The 20,738-nt window shown below is 40.7% G+C and overlaps 1 protein-coding gene across 1 annotated transcript in view; it reads right to left on the reverse strand.

Annotated features, from left to right (window-relative positions):
* PPM1E (protein phosphatase, Mg2+/Mn2+ dependent 1E) overlaps window positions 1-20,738 on the reverse strand; it is a 379,043-nt gene that overhangs the window by 85,446 nt on the left and 272,859 nt on the right. Inside the window, exon 4 of the mRNA XM_089679184.1 lies at window positions 4,285-4,473. Within this exon, the coding sequence (XP_089535310.1) occupies window positions 4,285-4,473 (189 nt within the window). The remainder of the gene's footprint in view (window positions 1-4,284; window positions 4,474-20,738) is intronic.

Here is a 20,738-nt window from a genome sequence, read left to right on the forward strand (position 1 = left end):
AACCTTGTTTGAAGATTGTTGCCTCTATAACTTTTTGTTCTATCCAGAAGTTGAGGGTCTTCCTGAATAGGCATGAAGCTGCATTTATCCAGTTTGTCAAATGTACTCCATTTTTCTTTTATTACTATACTACTTATAAGTTATTTGAATTATTGCACTATGCCCACATAATGTAACTGAATGGTTAGGAGTAGTAACAAATAAAAGTAGCAAAGAAATTAACTCTTTGTTACACTGGCTTTAACTGATCTGATGACACTGGAACTGGTGTGGCTAGCAATCAGGAACAATGTTGCTGGATGTGCTGGTGTGGTGACACTGGAATGAATGTGACAGATAACAGGAACCCTGTTGCTGGCTTACATTGGTCTGGTAATACTGCGACTGGTGTGGCAGTGATCAAGAACACTATTGCAGGCTTACATTGGTCTTGTGACACTGGAACTCATGGAGCAGCAATCAGGAACACTATTGCTAGCTTACACTGGTCTAGCAATAATAAAACCAGCATAGCGGCAATCAGGAACACTGTTGCTGGCTTACACTGGTCTGTCAACACTGTGACTGGTGTGGCTGCAATCGAGAACCCTGTTGCTGGCTCACACTGGTCTGGTGACACTGGCCCTAGTGTGGCAGTGATCAGGAACACAGTTGCTGGCTGCACTGGTCTGGCATAAATCAGGAACGCTGTTGCTGGCTGCACTAGCAAGCAAAACTGTCTCTGGTGTGGCAGTGATCAGGGACACTGTTGCTGACTGTACTGGCCTGGTGACACTAATGGTGTGGCGGAGATTGGGGACACTGGTTGCACTGGTATGATGATAACTGTACTGGTGTGGCTAGTGATCAGTGACACTGGCTGGGCTGCACTGGCATACAGTGTCACCAAAGCAGCCAGCCAGTGTCCCTGATCGCTGTTCACCTCAGTACAGCATCCCCATAGTAACATTTTACTGGGGGGTAAGTAATGAGGGGCACAGACTGGCTGTGACCATGTGAAAAAAAAAAAATCAAAAGGTTGCTTTCATGCTGCTTTGTTGCAAAAAAAGTGGTAATGCCACATACGCAGTTTGGCAAAGTTTCCGTGCGTTCCGCACCTGTGAAAAAAGGACATGTGACTCCAAAGAGCAACAGCTGGTGGATTTTTGATGCGTTTTCCATAAATTTCAGTAGGGAGGTGTGTTTTTGGTGAAGCTTTTTTTAACCGCACCAAGCATGCACGATGCAGGACTTTTTAAGGATGCAAATGACCCGCAACTGACTAGTGTAAAGAGCTCCATAGGATTTAATGGTCATGCATTTTTCTTTTGGAACGTCAAAAACGGAAGAAAAACTGAACAGAGAGAAATGGCCCTTAGGTGCCAATTGCTGTAGGAAACACTGTTTCTTCTCACAGCTGATTGGGAAACAGAACACTGGCAGCAACATGCAGCCTTTGTTTATATCTGTGATTGATTACAGCAATCACATAGCTCTAGGGGCATGAACAGACAGTTCTAAAATGGTCTCTTACCCGCAGAAGGGAGCTGTTTGGCTGTTGTACATAAGCAGTTAACGTGGTTAAAAACATTAATAAACCAATTTTTATATAAGCCAAAAAAAGTCCATATTAACAAATAACACACAAAGAGAGCAAATAATCTTACTGACAGTAACGGGATATATAAATCCTTTATTGATGGGATTGGGATCACAGTTCAATTAGCTGACAAAATGAATGTGTAGTTTCTAGGCATTGGCACATTTCATGAATTTGGGCATTTGAATACTTATTCAGAGTGTTGATGCTTTTAGTAAGGGGCATGGATATACAGTAAGTCACTCAGTACATTGACTTATTTAATTGGGAGCAATGGCTCATGTAATTAATTGAGGTATTGCCACATCTAATTAGGCGTGTCATTAAGTAATGACATGCAATTCTGTTATTGACCTATTTAAATATGGGGATAATTACTTGTTAAAGCTGAAGTTTAATATACACAAATTATACCTTCCCTTGTTCCCTTAACCAACATGCGATTCAAATGTTTTAATCAAATTATTTTGTTTTCAAGAAATTTCTCTCTTAAGACCCAGTGATGTTCTAGGACATGGCCATGAAATGAGAACAAAATCCCTTTCTCAGGGACTGCACTTATTACTCTGCTGTATAAGACGTGTACACGCATATAGAACATACCTGATTCTAGCAATCTATCTTCCCAGCACTTTCAAGAGCCAAAATCTTATCTGTACCGTGGTCTGACCCAGGGCCGTGGATAAGAGGGTACCACCAGTCCTCCTGTACAGGGCCCAGGCCAGCAGGGGGGCCCAGGCAGCTGGGTGAACCGTGTGTGGGCAGGGAGGGTGATCAGCATGGCGGGGGGAATGGATCCCCTGTATGGCTCTCTCTGCAACAGCTGAAAGCTGGATTCTTCTCCTCTCCCTCCTGCTGGTTTTCAGCTGCTGCAGAGAGACCCATACAGGTGATCGGTTTTAGTAATTGCCCCCCTGCCACACCCATCACACTCTCTGTGCACCATACGCTGCCCAGGCCCCCCTGAGTGCCCCTACCCCTACAGTGCTGCTTGCTTCAAACTGCCAGCTGCAAGCACACAATTGGATCCTTCGGCATGGAGAGCAGGGGAAGGGTCCAGTAAATATGTCACATTTACCAGCCCCTTCCTTTTCTGGATGAACACAATGAGTAATCGGTAACAATCACATGCAGTGCTCATTCATAACTGAAGCATAGTAAACTGTGTTTTTGGGGTCCCTGTCAGGTTGGCTGTATGGGGCCCCGTGGTGTCTAACAGCAGCCCTGGTCTGACCACAAAGCAAGGTCCATAAAGACATGGATGAGCGAGTTTGGGTTGGAGAAACGTGACTGGCCTGCACAGTGGCTGGCCTGAGTCCTGACCTCAACCTGACAGAACACCTTTGGGATGAATTAGAGCGGAGACTGTGAGCCAGGCCTTCTAGTCTGATATCAGTGCCCGAATGATCAAATGAAGAATGGTCAAATATTCCCATAGGTACACTCCTAAACCTTTTGGACAGCCTTGCCAGAAGAGTTGAAGCTGTTATAGCTGCAAAGGGTGGGCCAACTCAATATTGAACCCTACGGCCTAAGGCTGGGATGCCATTAAAGTTCATGTTCGTGTAAAGGCAGACATCCCAATACTTTTGGCAATGTAGTGTATATGCTCAATTGGTATGAGATTGGGACAAACTTGGCAGTGGCAAAATGCTCCACTAATATCTTTGCCCACAAAGTGCTATTCTATCGGGCTATGACCCCAGTTCATGTGGGCAAATTTACATCTACTACCTCTCCACATCAGGGATGCAGGGCAATAATTCACCACATTTGGTGGCAGTGCCCAAAAGTCCAAAAACTATGAATTGGGTTAAAACTTGATCAGAATCATCTTTGACTACTTCCAGCCCAGAGGACGTATAATATACACCCCCTCAGGTACAAATAGTTACACCAGGATCATGACTGCGCTTTGGTTTGTCGCAATCCAGCAAATGATTCAGAAAAGAAAATAAATCACAGCATTTCTTGCTTATTTAAATTGCAGGAGGAGAGGGTCACCTCTCACATGTTTCACACTGAGGAGGACTTTTTGTTCTACAGCACAAAACATGTCAGATGTGATTCCTGCTGCTGCTTAATTAAACAAAATGCTGCTTAAGCCTGGAGTGCATTGATACTTCTTCTTTTCTGACTGATGTGTCACTTGGCACATGCATAAAATAATCACTTTTTTTTGTTCTTTTCATTGAAAGGAGGGAGGAATTAGCCTCGTCACACAAGCTTTAAGATCTTTGACACCAGCAAGAAGAACTTTCTATATTCAGAAGCAATTTTCAACCCCCTGGGCAGCCTTTAATGGCTCAAACCTGACAAAAACATCATGTTGGACATTGTATCATGACACAATCAAGCTTCTTATGACCACCATGTGTTAACACCAGACCCAACTAAACTAAATTTAAATGTTCTTTTTTGTGGAATTACTACTTTATAGACTCCTTCAAGGTTTAATAAAACAACCTGCATAACAACAACCCTTTGTTACATCTCTGAAATTAAAATATGCCGTGAACAAACAGGACTTCCAAAGTCTTGCTACAATATATAAGCACATCTCTTACATGATCTGGAGCTCACCAAGTATTAAGATTCATGATTGCATGACCAAATGTTACCTTGTTATGATAACTACAGTAACAATTCAATAATGAGCATTGAACAACTGTATGAAATCAGTTCAAACTCACAGCAAAACTGACCTCTCGGGCTGCTTTCTTTACAAAGCTTTCGTCTGTGATACGGAATGCTCGACACAAGGCTTCTGCTGGGTCCTGGGGGAATACCTCTTGACGTACTAAATTCACGTGTAGGTGGATTGAGGCATAAATGGCAGCGTCTACTCCTCCATGCCCATCAAACACAGCAAAGTAAGCTTGCTCCTCTTGGTCCTGAAAATTTTTAAAACAAAGACACTATAAGTAAAACATCTAAGTTTCTGTATGGCTCTGCGCCTACATAGGGTTCCTAACACTTTAACATTACCAGATAAAATATGCTTTTAGTGTGCTCTGAATTGATCTAAATGATATTAGAGGCTAATCCAAACGTAAAATTTCAATGTTTGCTAAATGCCGACACAATAAATAACCAGCTGTTCATGTCTTATAGGGGCATAAGACAACATGAAAGAACTTTGCCCTTCAGCTTTAAGGCCTACTCACTTACCATGGCAACTGAGAGATGTGCCACTCTTGACTTTTAATTTACTTTATTATGGAGGATGTTATAAGAGGAGTGGAAACTTATTTTGAAGAAGCAGGATGCCTATATGGGTGAAAAGAGCCCAGGTGGGAAAATGTCACTACTTAAACCCCAAAGGTATGAAAATCTAGTTTGTGACTGCTTGCCAGAATTCAATTATCACTGAAATATCAATAAACCACTACACCTTCCAGTCTGTAATGGTAACAATAGATAGCATATAAGGGCACAGTATGAATACGCCCTTCATATTGTGATTATGTGTGTTATGTTATCACTTTATTCATTGTACAATTATTAAGAGACAACTGTGATGCTATTCATACATTTTGAAAATTTTCCAAATTTACTTGGTACTTTTTATCCTGTTATAGTATTTTAATACAGAAGTCTATTATTTATAAAACTTATTAATAAGATTTATTATAAGTTAAGGAAAATGCAGACATCCATTGTAAAGATTTACATATCACATCCACATAAAGGTATTCTCTCAAAAACCGTATAAAACAGAGTTTGCATTTGGGAATATTAAAAATGCACAAATTAGGTACAGCCAAAAGTCGTGTGATCAATTTGAGTGAGAAGGTAATACAGAAAGATAAAACCTGAAAGGTCACAGCGGGCAGTTGATTCTCATTTTCTTTTCTCCATTATTAATAACCACATTTAGGACAGAAGTCCAAAATCCAGCAATGTGTAAGCAAGTCCACATTAGACAACATAAATCAGTATTAAATTTTTTACATTTAGAGCATATGGATTCATTCTGAATGCCAGCTTTGAAGCAGCATAAGTACTACTAAAGTTAGTTTAGTTAGTCTACTATTAAAAGGAGATTATAGCATAGCCACATATCATTATACCACATAGGAAAAGCATCTACCCTGGCAACACAGTCTGACTTGTTTACAGAATACCATTAAATCCTAAAAAAATTTCATAGCACCAGCATCATCATGAAATTTGGTAATGTAGCTGAAGGGGAAAGTACTGTGGGGATTTCAGAAGGGAACAAACAAAATCAAACACATTGTGAAAAACCTGCAACTATCCCCCTATTTGTTTACAGGTTTCCAAATGATAGATTTTAAAGTTTAATATATTCACTATAACATGTTACACTCAACTTTAATGCTTTACACTTATTATAGGTTGTCTATTATTTTCCTTACCTCCTCACATCAATATGCCATAACACATACTTTTATAACCAGCTTGCGATTTTGCAGCCACCATCTCTCTACTGTATTTGGAGCCACTGAACTGCACATACATGGCACTTTACCACAGATTTCAATGGAAAGTCTCTGTAGGCTTAGCAGATGAGGGGAGGGTGGCACATGTAGTCTACAGCAAGGAAGTGAAAGTGTAGTTTTGCTTCTTACTCTTTATGAATCTGGAGACTGCATATCTATTTAGCTATGCAAATCTAGTGTAAGTCTCAGATAAAGTTAAGAGGGTATGATAGACCGCAGGGAGATAAGAAAAACGGGAATGGCCACAAGCTACCTGTGCATCTGTCATAGGATTCATCTTTATTTTCTTTGTAGCTCTTTCCAGCTCTTTGTAAAATTATCAAAAACAAAACATCTACTTTTAGAATAACAGATAAAAAAAAAACAAAAAAGAAACAAGAATTCTAAAGAGCCGAGTTTAGGCAAGTGTTGTAAGCTTTATAATACTTCTGTTCCCACAATTCACAAATCTATGTTTTCATGCATAGTTGAGTTGCTTAGCCTTGTTTCTATGTCCTATGCACAAAAACATAGGAACTGGGGTGCAGAAAAATGGCAGATGGTGCTCTGGACTGATGAGTCAAAATATGAAACATTTGGCTGCCGCAAAAGGCAGTTTGTTTGCAGCTGGAAAGCGGTACAATAATGAGTGTCTGCAGGCAACAGTGAAGCATGCTCAGGGTTCCTTGCAAGTTTTGGGCTGCATTTCTGCAAATGGAGTTAGAGATTTGGTCAAGATCAATAGTGTACTCACTGTTTAGAAATACCAGCAGATACTTCTCCATCATGCAATACCATCAGGGCAGCATGTGATTGGCCCCAAATTTACTCCGCAGTAGGACAACAACCCCAAATATACAGCTTATGTCTTTAGGAACTATATTCAGTGCAAAGTAAAACAAGGAGTCCTGGAAGTGATGGTTTGGCTGCCACAGAGCCCTGATCTCAACCCCATAGAAAACCTTTGGAGGGAGTTGAAAGTCCGTGTTGTCCAGCAACAGCCCCAAAACATCACTGCTCTAGAGGAGATCTGCATGGAGGAATGGGCCAACATACCAGCAACAGTGTGTGCCAACCTTGTGAAGACTTACAGGAAACGTTTGACATCTGTCATTGCCAACAAAAGATATATAACAAAGTATTGAGATGAACTTTTGATATTGACCAAATACTTATTTCCACCATAATTTGCAAATAAATTCTTTCCAAATCAACCAATGTGATTGTCTGGATTTTTTTTTCTCATTTTGTCTCTCACAGTTGAGGTCTACCTGTGATGCCAATTACAGGCCTCTCTCATCTTTTTAAGTGGGAGAACTTGCACAATTGGTGGCTGACTAAATACTTTTTTGCCCCACTGTATATATATATATATATATATATATATATATATATATATATATATATATATATATATATATATATATACACACACACACACACATTTTCAAAGGGTAAATATACTGTACATGCCCCCTTTCATCGTTACATAAAATATTTTACCTGTAAATGCTTGATGATTGAAGTAATTGGCTTTTCATCCTCATGTTAATTTAGAATGTAATAGTCTATTTTGAAACTGACATGAAGTGAATTATTACTTCCAGAGCCTATCACTTGTCACATCTCCTCCCCTTAGCTGTCTGAGTTTAAAATGCTGATTATATCTCTTTTGAAACATGCATTTCTGATGCTGGGTACCGCCAATGCTGAAATGTATATGGGATGTGATTAAATACCAAATATAGAACATTTCAACCAAACAAAATATAATAAAATAGAAGACATGCTATTTACCAAAAATATATTTTGAGTTTTGTCTACACAGAGCAGGTGCTTTAGAGCATGTTTTAGCCTTGAGGAATATAAATTCAAAAGAAGAGATTTCGAATTGCAATATTCCATAGACTGCCAGTTTTTACATCAATATCAATTTATTCATGTCTGCCGATCCATCCATGTATTCATCCATCCACCCATTCATCCATATCTAGCTACTAAAACATCTCTTATTGGGATATATCGAATGTTTTTCAAAGACTATTATAGCCTAAATTCAGTCATTTATAACACTCCTGGGTGGGCATTTAAACAATTGGATCTCACGTTGAAAGTTAAAATCGTATGAAGTTTCACCATATATCTCTTTCCTTGACTAATATTGCTGCATGTACCTATCAGTTTGCGTGTAAATTACCCAACTGATGTAAATGGAGCAGATGTAGTGATGAGAAGAGAATGTCAGAAGAACTCGGATGTCAAAAATGTCAACTATTTCTCTGGAGGAAAGTATAGCTGCAGAAATATGTTATATAGCTGGTTTGGTATTCTGCCCAACACTTTTACTGGTATACAGAGGTGTAATGAGCATCTGGACACAAAGCTACAGTAAAATAATTAGAGAAAATTAAAAAATTAAGTAGTATTTAAAGAAATCTTTACGGGGACCAATGAGAAAAAATCTTCAGAGGACAATTTGAGAAAATTCTCCTCACTTTAGCTCTGTGCTTAAAATTAAGCTATGGCCTTCTGCAAAGTTCCATAGATACTTTCCTGCCAGTCCACATTATGTAGCTTTGTAAGGTGAAAACGGTACTGCACTGTACCTGAATTCATAGTCCGTACCCACTTGTACTAAAGTGGAATGAGAATATGTAGCAGGGGGTGTAGATATCAGCATTGTCACTGCCAATTCATAAGCCTGTAGATTGTCAATTAGCACCTGACCACAACTAATCCAGCCCATTGCTTCTGCTCTTAAAACCCTCCCATTGTAAAGTCGGCCATACATGCATCAAAATTCAGCCAGTTCAGCAGGGAGTTGCCGAGATTCGATCCGTGTATTGGCAGGCTGATTATACCCAAGTCAATCCATCGATTGACTTGGGTTCAACCATCATGTAGGATTTTTTGACAGTTTTTTTCTTTTTTTAAACTTTCTGAAAGGGGAAGATTCTGATATTCAGAGGGCATAGATTCACCTGTGAGGGTAGGGAGGGAAATCTTAATGTCAAGGGAAGTGGTGTCCATGTACTTTAGTCCCATATATACAATTTGGGACTTGGGAGTGAACATGCACCTGTTAACACTTTGAAAAAGAACTAATGGCAGACTTACAGAGTTGGGCGACAGAGGCCCAGTATGCTCCAACTGATCTGGTGGAGTGTGCATGTAAGAGTGCAGGGGGAGGTGTTTGTTTTAGAGCATAAGCACTAACAATCAAATTCCTTATTCTTTGTTTATTCTTATGCTTAGGATCAGGGCACAAGGACCAATGTCCTCATGGAGATGGAATACCAAAACTACCTTTGGAAAGAAGGAAGGTCTTGGGCTAAATACAACCTTGCTATTGTGAAGTATGAGAAAGGGCTCATAAGAAGGAAAGAGCTGCTAGTTCTGAGATAAGTCTAACATATGTGATGGCCACCAGATAAAACTACTTTGCTTTGAAAACAGTGGTTGTTGCAAGACAGAAAGAACCCAGTTAAGGTCTCAATGGAGCACAGGGTGCTGCAAGGGGGCCCTAATGTGAGAAACACCTTGAATGAAGGTTTTTATGCAGGAGGGTAGAGGCCTTTGGAAAAGGATGGTTAAAGGCAAAACGGTCTCTTTTAGGGTGCTGAGAAAGATAGATTCTGGTCAAGACCTGTTTGTAAAAAGGACAAAACACAGGGTAAAAAGTAATCTCTGGGTCTGAATTGACAGAGCTCACACCAGGTGAAGTAGGCTTTATGGGTACAATAATAAATGTCCCTGGATGTGGCTTTTCTTGCCTTCAGCAAGGTAGCAATGACATACTCAGAGATCACTCTATTCTTTAGGAAATGGGTTTCAACAGCCATGCCGTTAAACCAAGACTGTGAAGTAGGGCAGAATAGGGAGCCTTGAGATAGTAGATCCAATGTGTTAGAAAGGGTCTTGTGCAAGAAGTCTTATGCAAGAAATCTAAGTATGTCTATGTACCAGGTTCATTTGCTGCAGTTTTTTGCCAAAAGAATCATGACCTCTTGTTTTATTTTGTGGAACAGGCGAGGCAAAATGCTCAGTGGAGGGAAGGCATAAACGAGCCTGAACGGAGACCAGTGGGTAACTGGAGGATTCCAGACCAGAGCTAGAGGATGCCTGGTCCTGGATACAGAGGTAGCTTGTTGTTGTATCTGGAGGATAGAATATCCACATCTGGAGTTCCCCATTTTGGCATATCAGACAGAACATATCTTAATGAAGAAGCCATTCTTCTTGGTTCAGGTGGTGGCATCTGAGATAATTCGCCTGCTCACTGTTCACTCCTGGGATGTGGATTGTAGAAATCATTGGACGGTGAGTTTCTGTCTACAAGAGAATCTGGTTTGCTTCCTTCAAGCAGCCAAGCTACTCATGTCCTCTTGACAGTTGATATGCGCCACTGTGGTAACATGATCAGACTGCAACTCAATTGGGTGTCCCTTTAGAAAGACGGTCCAGTGCTGAAGGGATGGCCTGACAGCTCTGAGCTCCAAGATGTTGATGGAGAATTTGGCCTCTTTCCTTTGTCCATGTTCCTTGAACCATAAGGGATGGCAAAACTCCCCCCTCCCTGGCCTGACAAACTTGTGTCTGTTGTGAGTAGCTTCAAATTGTAGGGGAGGAAGGATTTTCCCACTGTCAGAGTTAAAGTGGTGATCCACCAGGACAAAGAATTTCTTGTTTGGGGGGATAGAAGCATGGGTAGATCCAGGAAAAGAGCCTGCATTTTCCATGCTGCTAAAATGTTTAGTTGGAGAGTCCTTGAATGGAATTGGGCCAAGGATACTGCCTCAAAAGGAGGCTACCATTAGGCCCAGAACTTTCATGGCAAATATCACTGTGGGATTACTTTTGAATCTATGTTGTTGAGCATTAGCACTTGAAGAAAGAACTTTTTTTCTGGAAGAACAACCTTTGACTGAGAAGCATCCAGAATTCGACCCAGACACTGCAGGCACACAGAGGGGTAAAGAGTAGATTACAAGTCAAAAGGCAGAGCAACAAATTGAAAATGGTCATCTGCAATTGCAAAGCATTGAAAACACTAATGTGGTGGATAAATGGAACATGTAGGTAGGCATTCTGGGTGTCTACTGATGCCACATTTCCTCTTGTCACAGATAGACAATTACTGACTTTGCTGATTCCATACAAATTTTTGGAATGTAAAAGGTATTGGTTTAGGTATTTTAAGTCTGGGATAGGACAGACATCTCTGTTGGGCTTCGATAGTGTGAACAGATTTAAGTATAATCCTTTGTACCTGTCCTGTGGTAGTACTGGTACAATTACTTCCTGAGACAAGAGGTGGTTCACGGCCTCTTGCAAGTCTGACTGCTCTTGGGCAGTCTTTGGTTAATTTGACAGAAGAAAGTAAAGAAGAGGTAAAGTTTTGAACTCTACCTTGTATTCTTTGGAAACCACTGATTGAACCCACAGGTCTGGGATGTCTGTGGCCAGAGGGATGCAAACAGCAAAAGATGTCCTCTTAGAAGTGAGGGTGCACCCTCAATGTGAAAAAGTCTTTTGGAGAGGGCTTGATGGCCTTTGTGGGCCAAGCCTTGTGCCAAAAAAGGAAGGTCTGAATTGAGGCTTTGAAGAGTTGGAGCTTGGAAAGAGTGTGGAGGTACTCTGAGTTTCAAGGAGCACCTGAAGAGGAGGATTTTGTAACCTTTCTCTGAAGAAGCAAACATGTTTCTCCAGTGAATTATTTAATGAACTGGTCAAGTGCCTTACCAAAGGGTCTTCTTCCATGAAAGGGCATACAAGCAAGACATCTCTTATGGGCAGGTTCAGCTGTCCAAAGGTTTTAACCAGAGAATCCTGCACAAATGAACAGAGATAATAACCATTCTGGATATTTGTCTCATTATGTGTTCCAAGGCATTTACATAGAAAAGAATAGCAGCTGTAAGTTGTTGTAATTGCTCTGCAACTTTCTGATCCCAAAATATAGGGTCATATTGGTTGTTCATTGGCCTAATCCATTTAGCTACAGTTGTAGGGCTAGACCAGCAATGGGCAAACTACGGCCTGCGGGCCGTATACGGCCCGGCAGACCTTTTAATCCGGCCCGCGGAGCTAGGCTCCTCTCACAGTCCGCCCTGAAGACCGGTGTAGCATGAAAATCTGTCTCCTATGAGGATCTGTCCCCCTCGACGTATCTGCGCATGTGCCGGAGATCGCCGATCGGCTGCTAATGCCTGAAACTGGCACATGCGCAGATACGTCGGGGGGGACAGATCCTCATAGGAGACAGATTTTCATGCTACACCAGAACGGCGTGGGAACACGGCGAGAGGAACGCACGGAGCAAAGGTAAGTGAATTGACACAGGGGGGACTTGGGGACTTAATATGGGGGATGAATTAATATGGGGGATGAATTACTATATGGGGGATGAATTACTATAGGGGGGATGAATTACTATAGGGGGGATGAATTACTATATGGGGGGATGAATTACTATATGGGGGGATGAATTACTATATGGGGGGATGAATTACTATGCTTACTATGGGGGAATATTACTATACTTACTATGGATAACACATACACATCATTCATCTACTCTTGGTCCGGCCCCCGGGTCCAATATATGAACCCATTGCGGCCCTCAAGTCAAAAAGTTTGCCCACCCCTGGGCTAGACCTTCCAGGGTAAAGAGAGATTTTAAAAATGTCTCAAATTTTCTGTTCACAGAATCTTTAAAAGATGGAACATCTTCAACGGTGTTTGTTTAGGACAGAGACAACAGGGTCAATCACAGAATAACCCATTTTTTTATAAACGCATTTTCAACTGAATCGAACTCAGAAAAGATCTCTGGGGGAGCGAAAATCTTTTCAGCAGTGACCCAGTCATCATAGCTTGCATCTGTTCATGAACAGGGAATGTTTTGCAAAACTTAGTAGGTCTCTTTGTCCTCAAGGGAGCATGGCGAGAAAGAGGGGACTCCACCTGTATAACACTAAGGCTTTTGCAGACAGAGGCAGTGAGCTTTTAAACATTTGCAAGCAAACTGCAGTAAACTCATTCTTCAATATCACAGCGTGGGGGGACAGAAATCTTCTGCAGCTTCCACCAACACTGCCTCTAAATCCTTTTCATTACCCTCTGAATCAGCATTCTTTAGGACCAACATATCAGGTTCTGACTCCATTTGAGAAATGGGAGTAGAGAAAGAGGTGGGTAGTTTTTGAACTCTGGATACAGATAGCTGAATTAAGGTTGTGATCTTTCTGAGAAATTGTGACATACTGTAGATGCAGAAAATCCTGCTTTTCTTAAAGGCTGTTTGTTATGTGCATGAAATAGAGCTAGAATAGGATGCTGAAAGCAGTTTTAAGACTGGTTCCTGCTCCAATGCAAGGGACCCCATGGGGTACTCAGGTAGTAGAGTGTGGGAGATTGGGTAAGCGCGTCCGGTAGGAGTATCCAGTAACCCAGGTGTAGACTGTCCTGCAATGAATTCTTGTGGCGAAAGGGTGGCAGAAAGCGCTCAAGTACCTTATAGGAATTCTACACAGAAGTGGCATTGAAGCGTATGATCAGTGGTGTGATGACACACCTGGTCATCTACATGAGAATCGGATGTAAAGATTAGCTCCAGGTTTGAAAAGTTCACATCCAAAAATACATGCATTCCAAACATAGCCTTGTTTTACATAGTATCGGTCAATTATACAGGGTGACCCTGTCTTGCCTGTTCTCGATGCTGGACTGTATATAAGGTTCATGGTGGGCCTACCCCTGAATGGGTCTTCAGGGACTGGGTTTCATGGTGCTGGACCAGGACCTTAGACCCGTATAGAACCCTGTGAATAAGTCAACACATCTCACCAAATGCTAAGCTGAGCACCCTACGCAGGATCCAGTTGCCGAAGCAAAATTACAGGGTGTTTTACCAAGATTGCACCAGAACATGCTGCTTCTGTAGACAGTGAGAGTTGATTGAAGAATTCTTTAGAAAAATAACAAAAGAAAATAAAAAAGCAGTGAATCTGGTTTCTCTGGAAAGAAGAGGTCCATCACCTACAGTCACTAGCAAAAAATGGAGGACTCACAGAGTAGGGTAGGGTTACAGGGGAGGGGTGTCCTCAAAAGCATGCCAGTGTCCAGTCACCTGAAGGGAAGAAGCTATAACCCATGGTATATGAATAAATGGTCTTTGTATTGTACTGTAAGTTTTTGGATACAGAAGACACACATATTTAAAGAAAAAAAACACTTGCTTTCAAATATTGCCTGTTTTTTAGCAAAGGTGTTTTGAGGCCTAACAAATTCTAACGATAGGAGAGAGAATCTTTTACTAGCTAGATACACAGTATATGGTAATGAAATAGGTTACAGTGAACTTTAAAGTGAAAGTTTATTATTATAATAGAGAAAAAAAAACCTAAAAAACCAGAACATAGCTCTACAGCTCCTTAAAGTATTACTAAACCCAGCATCCTGCATTCAGTATGTCTCATCTCCCACAGTACACACAACATGGAAGTGCAATTATTTTAGTAAATATAAACTGCTAAATACCTTTTCTCATCAGCAGTTAGAGCAGTCTTGTGACTTCTATCAGTGTTCAACAGAGCACTGGTTAAAGCTTTCTGCTCTAGAAGGTTTACAAAACCCTGACCTCTGTCTGGACAGTGCTGATTGGCTCTTTGCTGATCACATGCACTCTCCAAAGAAAAAAAAAAACCTCTCTAGCAATACACACTAAACTGAGCATCTGCAGAATGGCTACAGTTCAGTCCGTCTTATCAGGAGATAAGACGTGGACATTTGAACAAGATGAGGAGCAGAGAAGTCAGGATCAAACGGCCTTTTTACACAATGCAGAGGATTAACCCTTTAGGTTCCACAACATTTATAACAAGCATGCTTTACTGCATATACAAACTGATTTTAGGGTTTTGGGTTTAATAACACTTTAATGCTTTGAATCGTGGTGTCACACAACTACTCTCAAACATATAAACATGCAGAGCACAGTTAATTTGCATGTTATTAGCTTTCATCTTGGCCAGAACGCCAACATTTACAAATTAAAAATAAACAATTATAGTAAGAACTTGGAGAGCTCCTTGATTGCAATTTACATGTAGTCTGTCATTTAGATCGGAGTTCTTCTTTACAAGAAACCTGTACTGAGAAAAACATGTAAGCCTCTATGGACCTCTGCATGAAAACTCATATTGCTTTTTTTTAAATTTAATACTGAGTTACAGATCATCAAGTGAAGTCAGAATGACATCTGGATCTGCCTACTTGATCTAGGCCACTAACTCAAACTATTAAAGTGATTGAATCAATATGACTAGCAGGCAACTAGCATTTTCAGAAGAAGAGGTCAACAGGGGCCACCTCCATATTTACCTCAGTAGTGGTTTCCTTTATCAGCAGACCTAGCATCAGAAATATTTGGTCATGTTTGCCAAGTACTGTGTTAGTGCACTGAAATGTACTACAGCCCTACACCTGACAATTTGGTAGAAAGTTATGTCTAGTCACTGAGGGAAAGCAGTGAGAAAATGCCTCCTTCTACCTGCAGCAGACATTACCTCTTAGCCTACGCAAGTCACTTGCAGCTTGGAGATATCTTTTGAAATAATAAACTGTATATTAGGATGTCAGATGTATGCAGATGTGGCCAATAGGTTCACTTTATTATATTTTATTTACACTTGTAGAATTTTTTCCTGATGTGAATTCCTTGGAAGTAAATTGTAAGCTTTTGTTTAAATGTCATTTAGTCACAACTAATATCTGTTCTATAACTAATTTCCAAGGCTGCTCACCTACCTGTGCAGTACAATAGAAACCAATTTTGACTAACCTTTTTTATTGTCATTGATTCTAAACCAGTAATTGCACTGGCATGAAAATAGCCAGCAGAATTGATGTTAAGTGGAACTATGACTTTAAGTAAATTTGTTTGGACCCTATCTTTTAAGTTGAAAAAGAGCGCAGAGAAACGTGGATTGAAAAAGGGTTAATTTCACCCACGTGTCTGAACAAAAGATTCCAGAAGTTAGATTGTCTTGAGAAAGGGTCACATTTTGATTGGTTCCCCAACCTTGAAACACCTGCCAGATGCTAAGCGGCACAAAGGCTAGCATTATTATAGCAAGAATACTGCATTCTCACAGTCGTCTACCCACAAGTTATTCCCATCTCTAATCTATATATATTTTAGTTAAAAAAATAAAAATAAAAACAGAACTCCAATTTATTATGCTCCAATAAAACTAAAAATGTAAAATACAGCCTTAATTGCAATACCTTCAATACAAAATGGTGCACCGCAATGGTCATTTACCACCACATTATTTTAAGTTTTACTGGCTGACAGCCAGCACTATTCAGCCCATTTCCACCCATGAGAAGACACCATCATGCAACTTGGACTCAACTGCATGGAAAGGGCTCACACATTGTCAGGGAAGAAGTAAGGAATCACCCACTGCCACCCATGGAAAAGAAGAGAAACAACCTGTAACGTCACTAGACGGGCCACAAAAACCCTACGAAAAAGGTTATGTATAGCTGTGTAACACCCTGCTATAATGTAAGTTGCAGAATGTTAAGAGAAACACAAGGTGGTAGTGTCCTGCAATTCAGTGGCACTCACACTCTGTAGAACAGCCCCATGGACCTTGCTGAACCGAAGTGGAGGACTACATTTCCCAGAGGAGCTAGCGTGTGGGCGGGGGAATTTATATACAGAATTCCAAAGACTGGACAGGAAATGAGAGGGGATAGAGCAGGAGAGTAGAAGTAGAGAGAGAAAGTTGTGCTGACTGCCGGAGTACCGGACCAAGCCGCAGAGCTAGAGAGGAGAGAGGCAAGCAGGAGGTGCTGAATGCCAGCCTTGACACCCTGTTCAGCTAGACATTCTGCCAGCTGGTGACCCAGAGCACAGTACCTTGACGGAACACTGCAAGTAGGACCAGAGAATCTGTGGGGGCCCCCCATCCACAAAGAGTGAGAGACTGCCGGGACCTGCGTGATGCCACAGGTCAGGTGAGAGAGTCCCATACACCAGCCACACAAATGAACCCTAACATTCCTTTCAAATCTGCCACTTTCCTGCACACAGTTTCGGACATTGCATATAGTAAACATGTGTTGCTACCTAGTTCCCCTGGCCACTACTATTTAACACATTTTCAGCCTAGTATAATCATCAGAGCTGACTGCAGTGCATGCCTTCTGCATGCCAAACTGTATCATTTTTCCCTTAATTGTCAGCCTACCCTCTTAAAGGAACATCTACCACCAATGCCATTGGTTACTGCAATCCAGAGATGAATTGCCCTTTGCCAGCAAGTGCTTCTACCAACTTCTGACACCTTTTTGCTAGAATTTGCAATCTGCCTAGTGCAGGGGTGGGCAAACTGCGGCTCTCTGGCTGTTGCAGGACTACAAGTTCCATCATGCCTCTGCAAGTCAAAGCTGTAACTGTCAATTTTGTAATGTTGCAATGCCTGATAGGAAATGTAGTTCCACAACAGCTGGAGAGCCGCAGTTTGCCCACCCCTGGCCTAGTGCATTAAAGGAACACCACCCAAGTCAATTGCCATTTAAAGGGATAGTACTTGCCCTTCCCTTCCTTCCTTTTCTTGTATTAATCCTTTGAGGGACTGTCACCTTCATCTCTACCCCCTTAAAAGGTCTGGATCATTGTAGTACACAAATTGGGCCCCAACAAGCATGCAGAAGATTCCTCACTGCATTTAAAGGGATGTTGACTACCCTAATTAAAGAGCTCTTTCTTATCTCTGATTTAAACCTAGCCATCAGATCTTGTGGGCTCAAAGTGAGCTAGGTCAACCTTTAATAGTTTTCCTTGCTCATTTGGGACTAGAAACACCTCAGGTTGGAGGTTTTGGGTTAACTTCTGAATATCAGAATTCCTGCCAATTCTGATTGAGATTTTTCTGTATGTGTTGTTTTCTTTGCTTGGAGTTGCTAAGAGTGGTAATTGCCATTACGTACACATATACCACTTTATGCTGTTTGATCCAGCTTACAATCAAGTTTAATATAAACATGATATCAGTTCGCTCTAATCTGTGTGTGAGTCTATTTTATGGTGATAATTTGCTAGAATAGATTTCAGCATAGAGTGGTACATCCTAATCTAAAAAAATTGAGGCTGGGAACTGGATCATCAAACTGATGTTACAGCAGATTTTTCAATATTTGTTAATCTTCCCTGATGATATTATAGTATATCATCAGCTAACATTAAAGTCAAATATATTTTCAGATGACCAATACAATTGAAAAATATCAGTAGGTTATTCATAAATGAAGCTTAAAGAAAAACTCTTCAATATCAACATACAAACTGCAATTTGACCTGCTGACTACCCCCAATTTGCGTTTTTTTCACTTCTAATCCAACATTTATGTGTGGGTTTCTTGATCAGAACACTGTTCTTACTTCCCTTCACCAGTTAATAAACAAAAAGAAAAACTGGGAACCATAAAGATCTGCTTCTATCCTTTGAACATTTAGTGCTGAAAAACTCAGCAAATTAATACTAGCAAAATAAAGAGTATCCAATGCAGTACTTTCTCCTCAGAAAGCAATTAATTTAGTCTGACATGACAGATCTCCTATAAACCAGCGCTGTGACCTGCTGATAGTATTGTTGTCAAAAACTATATATGCAGCTGTTTGAACTATAAATGCCACTTAACAGCATGCTCTCTAATGACTAATGGCCTTTGGTAGTGGAAACACTAGAGGAAGTCAGATGGGAGGTTGTACTTTAAGGTAACTATAGTGTCTCATGGAAACAGGACCCCGCTCTCCTACTTATGAGGAAAAGGAGGACGACCAAAGAGCTTTCTCTTCAAGCCTGAAATGCCCAAATAACATACATAAACATGCTTATTCATCAAGGTAAAGAGCAATTTGCAAAAGAGTAACCCAATACAACAAATAATTAATATTTTTGCTTGCTTTGTGTCACTGTCATTTGCACATTATTGTTGCTCTCTGCATAAAATCTGAAGTCCACACAGAAAGCTAAATATGCACTTAAACATAGTATTTGCAACTTAGCACAACATTTTTTTAAAGTACATTAAAGTTCGCCTCCTAACAAAAAAAAAATAAATGCACATTTTTTTTGCTTGTAAAAAAGAAGTGCATTTACTTATTTTGTTTTAGAAACCTGGAAAGCATTGCACCAGCGATCAAGCAGATTGTTGGTGCCATGCAGATCTTCTGCAGACTGTCAGTGTAATCTGCCTGCTCGTACCTAGTACACACTGACAGCAAGAATCAATGAACTACCATGGTGCTCAACAGCACAGTTGTAGTTCACTGAGAACTACAAGCCGACAGCTGCAAAGGTTGTCAGTACTTGTAGTTTCCCCATTTCCATTCACAGAACTCTGTGAATGAATGATGTGGCCACAAGGCTGCATTTGTTTTCTTAATTGTGACAGCTAGCGTGGGGGAGGAGATCCCCTGCTAGCTGTCACAACAGGGGATTGGGTGGTGAAGGAAGGAAGGTTTAATGCTGGCTGTGATTTTGTCACTGTAGGCAGCAGGGAGTCCAAGAAAACATCCTGGGGGATCATGGTAAGGGTGCAGCTCTGGGGATGGCAGAATGAATGAGAAGGCCCATGCATACTCTGGAAAATGGTGAGCAAATGTGCAGTAAAACAACCCAAAGGGCTTGCAGCCTCAGTAGGGGTGCACAGATAGTAATGGATACTAGACACTTATTTCAAAAATGAAGCTTTGCTTCTTCCCTCTGCCAGCTCACATCAAATGTAATGCAGCTGGCATTCCAGATTTAACCCCTTAGGGATCTCCCCAGAGCAGCAGAGCATACACCAGGCCCCAACAAATAAAGGGAAAAATCCTAACCTACCAATAAGTGGTCCTGACATGACCTGAGGTCCCATCCAAACATGGCACAATGGAGGCAGTTTGGCAGGAACTAGGGGACATGCTCTATCCAGACAGCCTTTGCTCTTCTGGTGGGCATTCTACCTATTGAGTTTTCAAGGACAGAGTTCCACCAGATGGGTGCATCGCGACCCTAGATCTGTAAAGCACATTTTGACTAACCCACAATTTACACCAAAGGTATCTAGAGTGCCTCAGCAAATCCCAGTGCCCTCAGACTAAGCACTGCAGATATGGTCACCAACAATATTGTAACAACTGCTTGTGTGTTTCCTGCATATTGCAAGGACTGCCTGTTTTTTTAATTATTGTATTAAGTATTGTAGTATTGCATAATAATTTGCCTGTGCATTGTAACGATTGCCTGCAAATTGTTATAAACACTAATTTTTTAGCTGCATATTGGACAATGAATGAACAGAAATACACTAAGGCTGCATTCACATCTGAGTGTTGCACTTTTGAGTATTTTTTCAGGAATTTTGTCGTACATTTCTATGCACATTTTTGAGAGCTTTTGCACATTTTTGTACAGAGTTTTTAAAGCGCTTTTAACCTTTGGTGTTTTTTTAAAAGCCAATAAAGAAAAATATCTGTTTCATCGTTTGTTGCTAAGTTGTTCAGCTTTTTTAGCTTTGCCATCAAACTTTTATTTAATTTTTAATTATAATTCATTTATTTTTTTGTTAGGGTTAGGGCTAAGGGTTAGAATTAGGGCTGGGGGTTAATTTTGCAACTGCTGTATAATTTGTATTACTTGAATGCAACTCTT

Source organism: Staurois parvus, unplaced genomic scaffold, assembly GCF_062004578.1.
Source record: "Staurois parvus isolate SC_StPar_1 unplaced genomic scaffold, SC_StPar_1.0 ptg000220l, whole genome shotgun sequence".
Lineage (NCBI taxonomy): Eukaryota > Metazoa > Chordata > Amphibia > Anura > Ranidae > Staurois > Staurois parvus.